Source organism: Stenella coeruleoalba, assembly GCF_951394435.1.
Source record: "Stenella coeruleoalba genome assembly, chromosome: 9".
NCBI lineage: Eukaryota > Metazoa > Chordata > Mammalia > Artiodactyla > Delphinidae > Stenella > Stenella coeruleoalba.
The window spans coordinates 26,648,686-26,664,545 of record NC_137155.1 but is presented as its reverse complement, the minus strand read 5'-3'; the positions used below and the strand labels follow the sequence as shown (position 1 = coordinate 26,664,545).

General features: G+C 36.1%; 1 protein-coding gene across 16 annotated transcripts in view; it reads left to right on the top strand.

The window, feature by feature from the left end:
- Window positions 1–15,860, top strand: part of SEMA3A (semaphorin 3A) — an 859,827-nt gene that overhangs the window by 610,310 nt on the left and 233,657 nt on the right. For 2 of the 16 annotated variants that reach the window (XM_079931560.1, XM_079931567.1), the window contains exon 1: window positions 5,561–6,032. The exons of 13 other annotated variants lie outside the window; for them this stretch is intronic. In XM_079931560.1, coding sequence (XP_079787686.1) covers window positions 5,928–6,032 — 105 coding nt within the window. In that variant the 5' untranslated portion in view covers window positions 5,561–5,927. Of the gene's footprint in view, window positions 1–5,171; window positions 5,393–5,560; window positions 6,033–15,860 lie in introns of those variants that run through there. One more of the 16 variants, XM_079931568.1, reaches the window with a different exon arrangement.

Below are 15,860 nucleotides of genomic sequence, written 5' to 3'. Positions count from 1 at the left end.
GCTCTAGTAGTTTTCTGGTAGCATCTTTAGGATTCTCTATGTATAGTATCATGTCATCTGCAAACAGTGACAGCTTTACTTCTTCTTTTCCAATTTGGTTTCCTTTTATTTCTTTTTCTTCTCTGCTTGCTGTGGGGAATACTTCCAAAACTCTGTTGAATAATAGTGGTGAGGGTGGGCAAGCTTGTCTTGTTCCTGATGTTAGTGAAAATGGTTTCAGTTTTTCACCATTGAGGACAATGTTGGCTGTGGGTTTGTCATATATGGCCTATATTATCTTGAGGAAAGTTCCCTGTATGCCTACTTTCTGGAGGGTTTTTATCATAAATGGGTATTGAATTTTGTCAGAAGCTTTCTCTGCATCTATTGAGATGATCATGTTTTTTCTCCTTCAATTTGTTAATATGGTGTATTATGTTGATTGATTTGCATACATTGAAGAACCCTTGCATTCCTGAGATAAACCCCACTTGATCATAGTGTATGATCCTTTTAATGTGCTACTGGATTCTGTTTGCTAGTATTTTGTTGAGGATTTTTGCACCTATGTTCATCAGTGATATTGGCCTGTAGTTTTCTTTCTTTGTGACATCTTTGTCTGGTTTTGGTATCAGAGTGATGGTGGCCTTGGAGAATGAGTTTGGGAGTGTTCGTCCCTCTGCTATATTTTGGAAAAGTTTGAGAAGGATAGGTGTTAGCTCTTCTCTAAATGTTTGATAAAATTCACCTCTGAAGCCATCTGATCCTGGGCTTTTGTTTGTTGGAAGATTTTTAATCACAGTTTCAATTTCAGTGCTTGTGATTGGTCTGTTCATATTTTCTATTCCTGGTTCAGTCTCGGAAGGTTGTGCATTTCTAAGAATTTGTCAATTTCTTCCAGGTTGTCCATTTTATTGGCATAGAGTTGCTTGCAGTAATCTCTCATGATCCTTTGTATTTCTGCAGTGTCAGTTGTTACTTCTCCTTTTTCATTTCTAATTCTATTGATTTGAGTCTTCTCCCTCTTTTCTTGATGAGTCTGGCTAATGGTTTATCAATTTTGTTTATCTTCTCAAAGAACCAGCTTTTAGTTTGATTGAACTTTGCTATCATTTCCTTCATTTCTTTTTCATTTATTTCTGATCTGATCTTTAAGATTTCTTTGCTTCTGCTAACTTTGGGGGGTTTTTTGTCCTTCTTTCTCTAATTGCTTTAGGTGTAAGGTTAGACTGTTTATTTGAGTTGTTTCTTGTTTCTTAAGGTAGGATTGCATAGCTATAAACTTCCCTCTTAGAACTGCTTCTGCTGTGGCCCATAGGTTTTGGGCCGTTGTGTTTTCATTGTCATTTGTTTCTAGGTATTTTTATTCTGTCAGTTTCTATCAATTTCCCTAGTAGTTAAAATCTCAAAGATATCTTAGTCACAATATTAAAATTGCTGGAACTAGCTAGAAGCCCTAGATCCTCAGAAAGGACTGCTAGTGCTATTTTCACACACACACACACACACACACACACACACACACACACTTCATTAAAGTAGGTAAGCATTCAAAACCCACCTTTTAACTTTTTCCTAGCACATCTGCACTCCGCAATCCCCTTAACCTTGTTAGATATTAGTGTGTGGTTATCAGTGAAACCTTTTATGTGAATTCTTAAATAGCATATAACAGGCCCTAAACACAAGACTTTTGAGATCCCTACAGATGTTAGTCGTCTTTTAATAATGAAGTATGTTATTTCAACAGATGTAGATATTTGGAAAACAACTGATAGCTAATAGTTATACCTGCATTTTTGCACATAAACATCTATATTGTAAAATAATGTTATAAGGATTTTGGAGAATTAGAGGTACCAGTGTGAAGGCAAAATAGAAGATTTTAATCCTCAAAGGAATGTTAATGATCAGCATCTCTTCTAATACCATTCAAAAGAATACATTTTTGTCCATTCATATGTTCCAGGTAGTGTTGCAATTGATAGAGCATTCAGTCACTTGCTCAAAATGTACTAATCTTGAAAATTACACTGCTGATTGCTAATTTGTCAGAAATTTAAAGAAAAAACAAAGCATTCCATACAAGTATTTTAAATCAGTGCTGGCATGCATAATAGACATTTCAAGTCTGCCTATCCACCGTTTCATGGAAAGTTTAGTTACGGTAAAGATTTGGGCTTGATAATGTTATACAGAGTTCCTTTAACAAAAGAAATAGAGACATTCTTCAAGGATTAACATTTTATGAGTCAGGACGGGGGACTAGGACTTCCATTCAAATAAATATATAGGGGAAAAATCCTATGGATAGAATACACAGCTGGTGAAAAACATAATATTCCCACATACATTTCATGTCTTTTTGACATGTGTATCTTCACTGTATACAGACTTATATACATACGGACTTTCCCACGGAAACATGCCACATACATAGAAATGGAATGTGTATTTTACAAATAATTCCTTCACAGACAATCCAGGCAATAAATACTAAGTGAAGTGATAAAAACTATCTTTTTCTGTGGCTCACTCAATTATACAATATTAAACTGAATCTTTTTTTCTAATAGATTATTTTGAAGGTACTTTCAAGTCACAGAATGACCAAAAATGAATGCTGTTATAGTTCTCCCAATAGCATTTTATTGTGTCACATTTTCAGGGGTTTATGATTACCTGTCATGAGGAAAGTTTTGGAAAGACTAGTTTTCTGCTATAAGGCTCACAGGTGGAGACTTCAAGCAGGAACTAAGTCCAAATAACTAAGTAGTTGTCCTAGCATGAGCAAAAATGGCATATTTTCATCACTCTAGGAAGTCAGAGAGTATAAACCTCACCATTTCTTTTTTCTTCCTGGTGCATCATGTAAGTATTGGTAACCTTTGATTCCAGAGGATGATACCAAAAAATGAGAAGGAAAAACACAGTAAAAAGTTTTAGTTATAATTTACAAAATTCCACCTGGGAAAATTGTATAAAAATCTTAAAAAATTTGGAATCGTAATGTCTTCAGAAAGCAAAGGGCTTAAAGATATTCAGACATTACATCATTATTTTTCTTAAGTTTGCCTGAGAAATATTTAGGGGCAGGTATTTTAATGTGGTCTAACAGGGACAAAGAAAGACATAGAACAAATTTTGGCAAGGCGTAAGTTTCATCATAAATCAGCTGTAGCATTAAATATGGTATTCAGAACAAAACCTAAGCTTTCTGAATCTTCCTTAACTGTACAGTTAATCTTGATATATTTGAAAACAATATGATATTACGTTGCTTACGTATAAGAACAATGTTATTAATGTAACTCATCAGCAAATAGAATATATGCTTTAAAAGCTGTTTTACTGGATAAGTTAGAGGAGAAATATACTTAAAACATTTTGATTTTGACTTTCCTCATTCTCCCCTACATAATTAAAATAACCTAATGCGTGTAAAGACAAAACAATAATGAAGCCAAGAAGACTGTATTTGGTAACCCCTCAAGGCAGTATCTGATACAAGTTGACACAATTTCTAATCCCCTACCTTAGAGAAATTCCCAAAGCGAAAAAGATGGCCTACTTGAGGTCCAGTGTTTTTGTCAAGTTGTTTGGGAAGAACAAGGCACACCTGCCCAAAGTACACCAACTTCATAAAATGTAGAAGCTCTGGACTGGGAAGGCATAGAGTTGATGAAAGCTAAAATATATTCAGATTCTCCCAGAAACTTTGGAGTAACTTAAAAAAAAAAAAAAGCTATGAAAATCTAATGGGAATTGAGAACATTTGAGTCTAATTAAGAGCGACACTATTTTTTGTAGCCTTGGATATGCTGATCCAACCATAGGAAGAATCCTGCAGAAGGAAAATGTTGCATGGGAAAGTGTGTTGATAGATAGGTCTTGAGTTGGAAGTATGAGGTCACTGGTTTATATCCTGAGGAGAAAACCTGGACATATTCCATGAAAAACAGCTGCTTTAGTAAAATGTAATGTCTTACACACAAGTGGAATTAAACTAGCTACTGTCATTTTAAGGATTCCACAACTCTCCAAGAGAGGTGGATGTTTGGACTCAAGCCTTTCAGATTTGCTGCTTCAGCACGAAAGTATAATTTTCCTTGAAATAAATCAATAACAGAAAAAAATACATTTCAGTCAGAGTATATACTTTATGACTTGAATTATTTACATTTATTGAGACATGATTTATGGCCCAGGATGGGGGCTATCTTGTGTTTCATGTTTACTTGAAATGAATGTATATTGTATTCTTGTTTGGTGGAGGGTTCTACAAATGTCAGCTAGGTCAAAGTGGTTGACAATGTCATTTCAGTTTTCTGTATCGTTGCTGATATATATATATATTCTATCAATTATTTGAAAAGGATTGTTGATATCTCTGAATATAAAAATATTTCTTTGTGTAGTTCTGTCAATTTTTGCTTTGAGTATTTTGAATCCCTCTTATTAGGTGAATAAACATTTTCTATTATTATGTCCACTTAGTTTTAAAAAAGTGTAGGTTTTTTTCCCCTGAGAGCTCTGTAGAACTTCAGAGATCCCCCAAGATCATATTTGACTTCCACTGAGAAGTGTCTTCCCAACTATGGGAGTAGGGGAGTTGGGCTTGATTCCACCATTCTCTGAATCTCAGCACACCCCACCCACGCTCACCCTACCCCTCCTTTTTTAAATACCACTCTTATTGTTTTAATATATTTACAGGGATATATTATCATTTTAACAAAAAATAATGTTTAAAAACAAAAACATTACTCCTCCCCCCTAGTTTCAGATCCTTGTAAGTTGTGTTTCCTATAGCGAAGAGAGTTACCGACTGCTGGGCCGCACCCCACAGGCCTGCAAGCCTGTAGTTGCCCCGCCTCCAGACCGAAGAAGAAACCCAGAGACAGTGACAGAGACATCAATTTATTGGACAGGGGAAGCTTAAGCAAAAGAAGTTCTGGAGGGACACTCCACCATTTACAGCAGAGGGCAGGCAGGACATATCTGCAGTCTTCTCTACCAGCGGGAGGAGGCTACCATTTACAGAGGGAATTGACATCAGGTTGGCTCATCAGTTACCAGGGAAACCAGGAGCTGGGGCACGCCCCTCACAGCCCCTCGGGTTAACGAGCATCACAAGCGCAGATGTTTCCCTTTAATAAACTAGCAGGTGGAGCTGTTCTGGCCTAAAGGGCATGGGGCAGGCACGTTCATGTGAGTAGGGTGCAGATGAAGCAGGGACTGGTCCAGAGTGGATGTACAAAGAGCAAGAGAACAGTCATCTTGAGTGGCTGACCGTACACCAACCCCCAGGGATTGGATGGACGCCAGCTGGCTCCTTTCCTTGCCTGGTGCCACTCACGCCAATTGAAGGAGACCAGGTTCGGCAGAGCAGAAATTTTATTTGTTGATCAAGGTATGAGAAGGGAGGAAGATGGAGGGGATGGAGGCGGGAAACCTTTAAGGGGAGGGTATGCCATCAGAATTGCGGAAAGGGGTGGAGACTTACAGAAATAGCTGGAGTATGTGCAGTCCTCTGCACATGGCAGGCACTAATTGTGCCTAGCAAAGTGCAGGCCCCCCACTTGAGCGGAGGTCTCAGGGTGGTAAGGAAGCAAAGGAAACTTTCTAATCCTTTGGGTCTCGTCTGCGCAGGCGCGGCCGTCGTGGTCAGACTGGAACCGGTTCAGGGCGGCTGACTGTCGCCATCTTGGCCCTGTTTGGCTACGGCAGATTCTGCGGTTTTGCTTCTGTGGCGTCTGCCTTCGTTTCTGTTAAACTGGTACAGCAGTGGGCATAGGCTGACGGATTGTGGTGTGGGGAAAAGAAAGTAGGTTAGTCTCTGTACTGGCGTGGGTCTCTTTCTGGGGACGAGAGGACGCCGTCAGAGAGCCCCAGGCCATTTACTGGTAGATAATTCAGCCTCCGCAGCTGGACCCAGGTGGTGCTCCATGCGTCGTCATGCTGTACCCATGGCTCCAGGGCCTGGCCTGGAGGAGATCCCTGACTCACAGGACCGGCAAAGCCACTGCACAGGATGCGCGGAAGGGAAACGGGTAGGTTGCCCTGGGGCCCGGCTGTGGAGATGCCAGGTTGGGCATACAGTAGGTGCTGACAAAGTGCTTAGGGATTTGGAAGCTTCGCCCTGTGCAAGCCTCACTGGGGGTTTTGTACAGCAGAGCCTTCTCGTGCCAGGAGCAACGCTCTGTTTAAAGGGCATTTCAAGGAAGCCAGCTAGCACCCGAATAGTTATGATTACGGGTCCCAGAATTTGGTCTGTGTCTGAAGGGGCCGAGAGCAGGAGCTGGGCAGGAAGTATCACCCAAATGTGAGTTTTAGGCCTGACCGGACCCCTCCCTTTCTTTGAGAGCGGGCACTGTCCTCTTAGCTTGGGGGCCTGGCTATCAGCTCATGCTGCCCACGGGGCTCACTTCCCCACCTGGCTGGAAGGGATGATGGTCATCCTTCAGAAAGGCCTGCCTGGCAGGAGGATCCTGAATGCAGTGATCAATTAGCTGTGTCTGCCGTGGGTGCAGGAGGGAGGAATGGCTACATATGTGCCCAGAATTTGTCATCACTCATCAAAATGCCTGGTCAAGGCCCCACCTCAGATTCTGCTCACACAGAAAAGCATCACAAGACAGAGATGTCAGCTAATGGCTACACGCCGGCCTGTGGCTACAGCCCTGTGGATGGCCGTGAGGACCCCTCTGGCCTGAATACACGAGAGCAGCTACCCTCACCCACTGAGCCACCCCCAGGAAGGCTCCCCACCCCCCCACCACGACATATGGACGCCTTTCTTGCTCTAAGGCCGATTATATATATCAGAGAATTGACATGTATATATGTGCCTGATATATATTACAATACATACAATGTTTTTACAAAATGTACCATTTTACAAAAAAATGAGTTGGCTGAAATGTACAGGTATCGATATATTTTAAAACCAAGAAGCAAAAACAAAAAAATGGTCTCTTGAAACAAAGTGACTTTGTTTTATTTTTCAATTCTAGACGTATGATTTAAATTCTGGGAAATCATCCAAATTTTTTATTCAGACAATGGCTATTAATCAGTTTTGGCTGAATTCGATATTAAATATTTGTTAAGTATGTGTTTCACTAATTTTATGGCCTTTCTCAGTGTTCTAATTAAATAGATCCTTTTTTTAAAATTTGGAAATGCATATTTTTTTACAAGTTAAAATTATACTAAGGAATCTACCGAAAACATGGGGTATTGTTATTACAATACTGTTACCCTCCAATAATTAAAGGAATTGAAGACAACACTAGTGCACAAAGAAAGGAATTGGTCTGTACTCAGTTTTCAGAATACTTAGCCTAGGTAGATAATGTCTGTGATTTCAAGAAAATTCCCACCAAACTTCTTCCCAAATATTTTAACATCCCATTATTTATTCATGTTATATTTTTAAAAATCAATTTCTGCCATTAATATGATAGCATCTCCCTGAATATTCCTTGAAAAAGAATGCTTTTGTATTAAAAGGAAAAAGAGACTCAGTGTCATACAAGGTAGGTAAACATTGGGTTTAATAGTTTCCTTAAGCAAATTTCCTTACCTCCAAAAGTCTTCAATGTCTTAATTTGAAGTATAATATAATGATATATGTAGTATTCTCTCAAACTCATTTTCTCATGGAATCCTTTATTCCATGAAGCATCAGAAGAATCTTGTTTTATAGAAATATACCTGTATAGCATCATTCATTCATTCATTCATCTACATGTATGTTTGCTTTCATTAGGCAAAGAGACAGGATCAACAGTTCTTAATATATAGATAATGTCAAGTAAGTGTCACAGAAAATATTTTCTAACTTTTGTCTGGGATACTTAAGATTTTATAGCCACATGCTTTTCCTGTTTAGTTTTCTGTTTACTAATCATAAGAAATATAGTAGAAGGTAGAAAGAAAATAAAAGACTTTATGATTAAAATTAAATTTCACTACAGTATTATTTTGAACCTCAACTAGAGTATTTAAAGAGGAAGTTCATGATAGAATTAATTAATTAACAAAAAATACATTTAAGAAAAGATGGGCCACAAAAACAGTATAAGGCCAAGTATAAGAATCCATTTAAGCAGAGATTAAAACATGCGCGTTTTTATTTTTTATGGTCTTTCTTTTGGGAAGAAAATAGGCATTTTTTTAATCCCCATTTTGTCCTCACATGAGTATAAGGTAAGAGTTCTAAGGTCAGTGATAATTCTGCTGTAATGTATATTAAATCAATGTGTGTACTTTTTCTGAATGTTACAAGTCAACTGCTGATAGTTCAAACGCTCTCTCTTTCTTTGATGTCTGCAAGGATGATAACCAACTGTACGGGATGTGGATGATGTGCCTTTCCTGATAGATCCTCTTTTGACTTAGTCTGTTAATTGCTCCTTTTGCAATAAGAGCATTTTCAACTACCTGAATCAAGACTTTCATAATATCACTTAGTGGTTCTTGACAGCTAATGAAGTGTCAAAGCAGGGCTGATAAACTCCAGAGCCTATCAAGAGGGCTGAGTGTAGCATTTTTTAGATTCTGATTTACTAAATGAGGTGGAAGTCATTATGGTCATCAAACAAACTCAACTATGAACTTTTAAACTAATTTCTTGGTTTTTTTAAGGAGAAGTAATTTCTTCTTATTGAGTACTTAGAAATGGTAAGGCAACAGTTATATTGGGAAAAATTAGAAAATCTTTCTCAATTTTGTAATTATACTAGTTTCTACCACTTTTTGAGTTTTATCAGTAGTGGCATTTAACTTAATAAGAAACAAACGTCTGTTTTAAATAACACCCTTACAACATTAATATAAAATTAAAATAAATTTTTAAAATCTTGGAAATCTTGTTTAAAATGCATTGCTGCTTAGGGACACAGCCAAATACATAACCTCAACTTCTAAAGCAAGTTTTGTGAGGTGGAAGTTCATAAGTTGCTCTTTTCATAACAATTGATTAGTTTGAATAGAAAGTTAAAGTATGTGTCTTTGAAAAAATAAACATGTTCCAATTTTAAGTATATAAAATTACTTTCTATTATTTAATCCAAAGTTTAGTGATAACAATATTGTTATAAAGACATGATCTACAAAGATAATCTATTAACTATTTACATGCAAAATAAACAAGTATCAGGAAAATGAAAGTATTAAGATATCAGTGACCTTAGATAATGTTAAAGGACTCTAGTTGCTCACATTGAACTACTCCGAGGGTTTTATTAGGACTGAATAGCACTAACACACACTTTCTCTCCCTGCAGGTCTAAAGGCAAATTTTACCCCTATTGTTCTCTGCATTCAGACTAATGGGAGTGTCTAATTTTGAGTGTGTATTGTGGCCAGCAGGGATTAAAGGGAGGTCATGTTTCGCTCTAAACAAGGTTTATTACTTATCATTCTAACATTGTTATTAGTGCTTTGTTTTGGTTTTTCTTTTGCTGTTTTTTTAAGAGGAAAACAGCCACATTTCCTGATGAAGTATAGAAGAAAGTTTAAAAAGAACTTAAGCTGTTTTTTTTTTTTGCCTACTCTTGAAAAAGAAGTAAATCTATTTCTGAATTAGATGTTTGTCTTGTGGGGATAAACGTCTCTGTGTCTTGTATTGGTCTAGAGAATCTTCAGTGTCTGCTGTCCTGTCCAGTCCAGAGATGTGCTTGATTTAATGGGCCCTGGGAGAGCAAGGATTTTCCACAAAACAAGCTGGATTTTTAGCTTCATCCTAGGGAATCACTTAGTTGTCCTTTGGGCTCTTAAACCAAACCTGGCTCACATTATATTTAATTTCAATCCCAGAACAGTTCTAAACACGACCCAATCTTGGAATACATTTACAGTGGAATGTTTATGGAAAAGAGAATAGAATAATTTAAACTTGTCTCATTTTCTGTATAAGGTAAAATTCTTAAATTATTTTGTTTGTATACAAAATTAATTTTAGAAGTAGTACTATCAGATAACTTTACAAAAAAATTATTTTGGCAGAGAAGAATATAGGAAAACTTAATTTTTCCCAAATTATCTATATAATAATCCTATTTACCCCCTTTTCATTTGTGTATGTAGAAAAATTATAAAATGTCAATGAATTGTTATGAACTAATTTCATTAGGGCATCTGACTTCCATTGCTTATCATTGCTGAAATGTGCTCACTTCAAAATTAAATACATTATTAGGGGAAAAATACTTGAGGAGTTCCATCATAAATAGGATATTATTGTCACTAAGATTAGAATGTCCCCAGAACACATTGTGTGGTTTCATCTAGAGACTCTTTGAGTTCATTGGTTTTCAACACCATCCTCTCTCATCTCCCTCCTACCCCTCTGTAGGGAAATCTGATTCAAACAAAATCCTTTTATAAGTAAGCCTGAAGCCTTCATGATCAAAATTCTAGTTATAGAGGTGGGACATTCTAGTTATAGAGGTGGGACATGCCAAGTGAATGCCCGCCCTCCCCACATCCCCCAGAAATGACAATTAAAAAAACATTTCAGGTGAACAACTTCTATTTTTCAACTGACAAACTTAAATTGCATTTGTTTGTGGCACTCAGATACTAATAGTTTAGAGAATGAAGAGACTAGGAGTAGTAAGGGCAGCAGGATAAATTATGAGTTATCTAACCCATATGCACTATTTTACATGATAAACATATCCATTTTATCCACCTAATTGGAAATCCATCTATTCATTCATTCAGTAAACATACAGTAAACACCTTTGTCAGCCAAATCTGGGGTTTAGGTAACTCGTATCCCCAGCCACACACAGCTGCCTCTTGGATTTGGTTACTTGATTTATCCTTGGGAATATTCACATCATCTCCTGGACTTCCTTGTGACCTTCTCTCTCCCTCACAGCTCTAAGAATTAAATAGATTCTTGTCTCAGTTACAAAGGGACACCCACAAACACTGAATTACATATGTTCTCTAGTAAGTTCACTCTTGGACATACCAGTTTTTGTCAGTGATTAAGGAAAACTTTTTTTGCTCCCATAAATGTGTTTTGGGATGGAAATAATGGAAAAATACTGATAAAATACTCAATTTATTCAATAAAAGGTCATTTGCTCAGCATTAAGGCAATTCAAATAAATCATTCTTAAGCAGTTTAAAAAAAATTCTTATAGTGAGCATATGCAACACATAATGGATGACTAAGTGGTTTATAACTATTTAATTCTCCATATGTGTATATTTTACACAGTTTTGTTACTGGAGAAATGAAATATTCAATTTGTAAGTATCAGAAAAAGTTTGCTTTCTTTTAGTCATGTGGGGAAATGCTAGTTATTTGAAGAACACACTGAAACATATGCTGTGGTGTATGTAAATGGAATGACCAAGACTGCCTGAAAAATCAAACTTTCAATTATGTTAATCAGATAAGCGTCCTTTTTTTTTTACTTTGCTAATGATACAGTGCTTACCACTCATAGGCAATTAATGCACAGTTGCTGGTGAACTCACTGATGATGGAAACCTGCCTGTAAAGGAGCCTTACAAATAAAACAAAAGACAGAATCTAGAAACAAATTTTAATCCTAGATCACTAGCCCATCACTTAAAGCACCAAATTAAACTGATTTGAATTGTAAAAGAAGTATCTACATTTCAATTCTAAATTTTTACTGACTAATCATCTTGCACAGAAATGAGTGATCAGTTATAATATATGTTTGTATTAATAATTTTTGTCCACATTGAAACATTTAGTTGATTTGTATAATGATGACATTTAAACTTTCATTGTTATTCTTCCAAGAAGTAAAAATTAACATTATGCATTAGTTATTTTGTAAATTGTTTCCAACTTTTTTTTTTTGATTATATGCCTGTGCCCTAAACTTACTGCCATCAGCTATCAGGCAGCAAAAATAAGGAGAAAAAATTAAAGTTACAATTTTTTAGAGATTTATTTAGAAAGAGGATTGAACTGAGAGCTAGGAGACCTGAATTTAAACCTGGTCTCTGCAACTGTTAATGGTAGAGTCACTCATGCTCTTTTGCAAATGGAGGCAATCAGACTACAATCTGAAGTAGATCTCAAATTCAATAATTAATTATCTAGTTAATCATTTCCTCTACAGATAATTAGGTCCATATGCCACTGTGGTAACTTTATATCTAAAAGAACTAAACACATAGTCTAATGCCCATGCAGATAAATGGCATGCAGTTAATGCATTCGTGTGTGTAATGGTCAAAGTGTGTGAGGCATCAGAGGAGGGAGTGATACCTACTAATTCTTAAGGCTTTCATAGGAGAGATGGCTTCTAACTCTACCTTGAAGCATGAGAACATGGGAAATAAACTAGAAGCAAGAGGGGGGAGGCTAGATTTAGAGAAGAGTAAAGTGGCCATTTCTGATAGAGTTGTGGGAACTTATAGAAATAGGCATAGAACAAGGTAGCAAAGGAAGATTAGGGACTGTGGCTTTTATTAGGGAGACTGAGCGAAGGTGATAGTGGTGGGTGTAGGTGCTTCTTTTAAAAATAAAAACATTACATTTTTGAAATTGGCTCTGGTCAATTTTTATAATAATGCCTTGAACAATATGTTAAAATTGAGAGAAATTGAAGATAGGGGACCAGTTAAACTATTGCTATAAACTGTAGCAATAAACTATTGCTATTGCAATAATTTCTATGTTTAATGTTACTAAACCAAACTCTGAAAAACTTTATTCATATGATTATTATATATAAAATGACTATAGTAGTGCTTAGCACATAGAATATTTTAAAATAGCCATTTTATAGCCACATTATAAATAATTTAGGGTTTAGATGGCATAATTTTATTGGTTATTTGAATGTAATATATAATTAGAAAATCTAGTCTATAATCTGACATATAATACATATCACAACATTTACTTATTCCTAGATGTTATTATATTTACTTTTTCTGAGTTTTTGCTGCCTTTTTTTTTAAAAGGTGTTTCAAATACTATTTATTGAGACACTTGCTTCTATGTGCCAAGACGAGGTATATACCAGGAAAAGGTTCTAGGATTAGGAATACAAATATAGGTAAAAGCAGCATATTTTAACTCTAGAAAGGGAGCCAAAAAGATAAAGCGGTGATTAACCTACATTATTACATGGTACTGTTTCACAAAGGAAGGCATGATATACTGTCCCTTAGGAGGCTGGAGAATTCACAGAAGAGGCGTAACCTAGATCCTGAAATCTGAGTAGGTTCACACGGTAAGTGAACTCGGAAACCATTGGGAGATAGACCACATTCTAAGCTGTGGTAACTATAGATAGCAGACCATTGAGGTAACTGGAAACAATTCTACCCATGCATGTGTGTGTGTGTAAATATATATATTTATAAATCGTTATATATAGGTACATACACACAATCTACTGGTGAACGAGCCCAAAAACGTGTGGAACATACAAAGGGCTCAAATGATACGTTGGAAATTTCTAGGCAGGTTTTAAAGAGGCAAGTGATGTAATATCTGTGCTTTGAAGTTTGATCCATTCCTTGTTTGAATGAATATATTACTAAGAAGTTGTTATTGCTGTAGTTTCTTGAATTGATGGGTGGTCTGTATCCTTAAACCTTGCAAGTTTCCGAATGTCTGATATTGCCTCTCTTTCTTGCTGGGTATAAACTTATTGAGTCACATATGTTTTCAGTTGGGTATTTGCACAAATTCCTGTTTTGTTTTCTGGCAAATAATCTTGCTTTCAATAAGGATGAAGCCCACCTGATAACTTGCCTTCAATAGGTGACTGGGTTTTTATTAATGGATTCCAAATATATTCTTCCTTTATTTAGGAAGTTCCATAACTGATCCTCTGTAAGATTAGATTTTCCTGGCAGATGGTGACATTTCAGTCTGCAGATACGTTTATTTTTAGGTTTTATTTCCTATCTTTTATTCTTATTCCCAATCAATTTCATCTCTTTCAATGAAAATTTGATTTTGTTATTACTTAGTTTGGAACTTTGGCAACAAGACTCAATCCTCTCTCTTCTTTGTCAGTTCCTCTTTCCTATGCTTTTCAATTGCATTTTGGTCAACTTTTTATCTCCTGACAGTGAGTGAGCGAGCTGGAGGAGTTCACTCTCTCACTGTTGGAGTATACAATTGTTGTTTTGACTTGAAAACAAGCTTCACATTTTTTAATATATTTTCTTCTAGGAAAATATATTCTTTCGTATTTTGGCGATTGGTGTGTGTCTTGTGAAACTCCATCAAAGACACTGTGGAGTAGTCTGGTGTTCACACCTTCTACTCCTGCTTTCACTGTAGTTTACCTACAGTGATTTCCTTTAGTAGAAGGATAATGCACACACAGTAAATATTGAGCATGTGTGTGTTATTAGAACAGTACTTGGCATATAAGTGTTTGTTATGATGTTGCTGCTGCTTTTGTACTTTAGCTGTACTTCTGCTTTTTATGGACATTTTCCAGTAATTTTATAGCCATATAGACTCCTACAGCTTGTTTATGTAATAAAGCATTTATGGATGGAAGGTTTGTGATTCGTTACATTTTAGTTACTAATTACATCATACCTGGGATATTTGTTTTGTAGAAAGATTATTCTGGAGGCAGTGCATAACATGGCTTGTTGGTATAAACCTAGAAAGGAAGTTCTATTAGAAGATAATTAGAATAATCAAGGGAAGAAATTATAAGGAATTGAACTATGAGAGTGGCAGTGAGGATATAAGCAAAAGCAAGTTACAGGAGAAATTATAGTGTTGAACAAAACTGAAGTGATGGAATGGGTCTCTGGATGATGAAGAGGCTCTGGTTTGTACAATTCTTTGGATGAGTGATACTTGCAACCAATTTAAAAATGTACAGAAAGGTGATGATGTAAATGGAAAAAAGAAAAGGGAGTGAGTTCTGATCAATTCCTGCAGACTCTGAGATACTTGTGCAATATGTAAATAGAGGTTACTAGTAAGCCTTTGTTTGGCTTTTAGGGGGAAAATCTGTCTTTGAAGACATACATATGAGACATGTCAAAATACTGCTAGTGACGAAAGCCATAGTTGTGGATAAGATTATACACAGAGCTATTATTGTATAAAAAGACCAAGTACAGAGCAAATAAAATAATATAAATATTTAAGAAACTCTTAACTAAGGTGAATTATGTGATAGTGAGAGGTAACCAAACTTCTCAACAATCAGTTCTTAGTGTTCTCCAAAGCATATTCTTATATTTCTCACTTTTTCTTTTCAATGATCATTTCTTAGTATTCTCAAAAATTCTGCCGCCTTAGAGGTAGTGCAGAGGAGGACAGAGCCTGGCCTCTGGTGTCAGGAATTAGAATCTTGACTCTGTATCTCACAAGCTTTATGACCTAGGATATTCCCAATATCTATCTGAGTCAATTTCTTCATGAGAAAATATGGAAATGAAAATTTCCACCTCAAATCGTTGTTGTGGGCCTTACATAAATATACTAATAAATCATTCAGCAGTTTTTTTGGCACATAATAGGCACTGAAAACTTATTTCCTTTGTATTTTCTCTTCTGTCTACTGGTTTTTATTCATGTCCTCTTACACTTCCATGTAAGAAGGTTAAAAAACTAGTCCTCGATGAACAAAATAAAGTCAGAAAAATAAGGTGAATTTTCCCACAATATAACTTTATTAATCTCTAAAAATTATTCTTTATTTGTGTTTTTTTGGTCCTTTCTAAACTTTTTGCTGATTAAGTATGAAATGATAATGATAGTAAATAGCACTTGTTTTGTTGTTTTGTTTTTATAGTGCAACCTTTCCTTTCAGCCCTTATTTTGTTTTTGGAAATGTAATAATAATCTAGGGAGTGATGAAATACAGAATCTCAAAATTTTG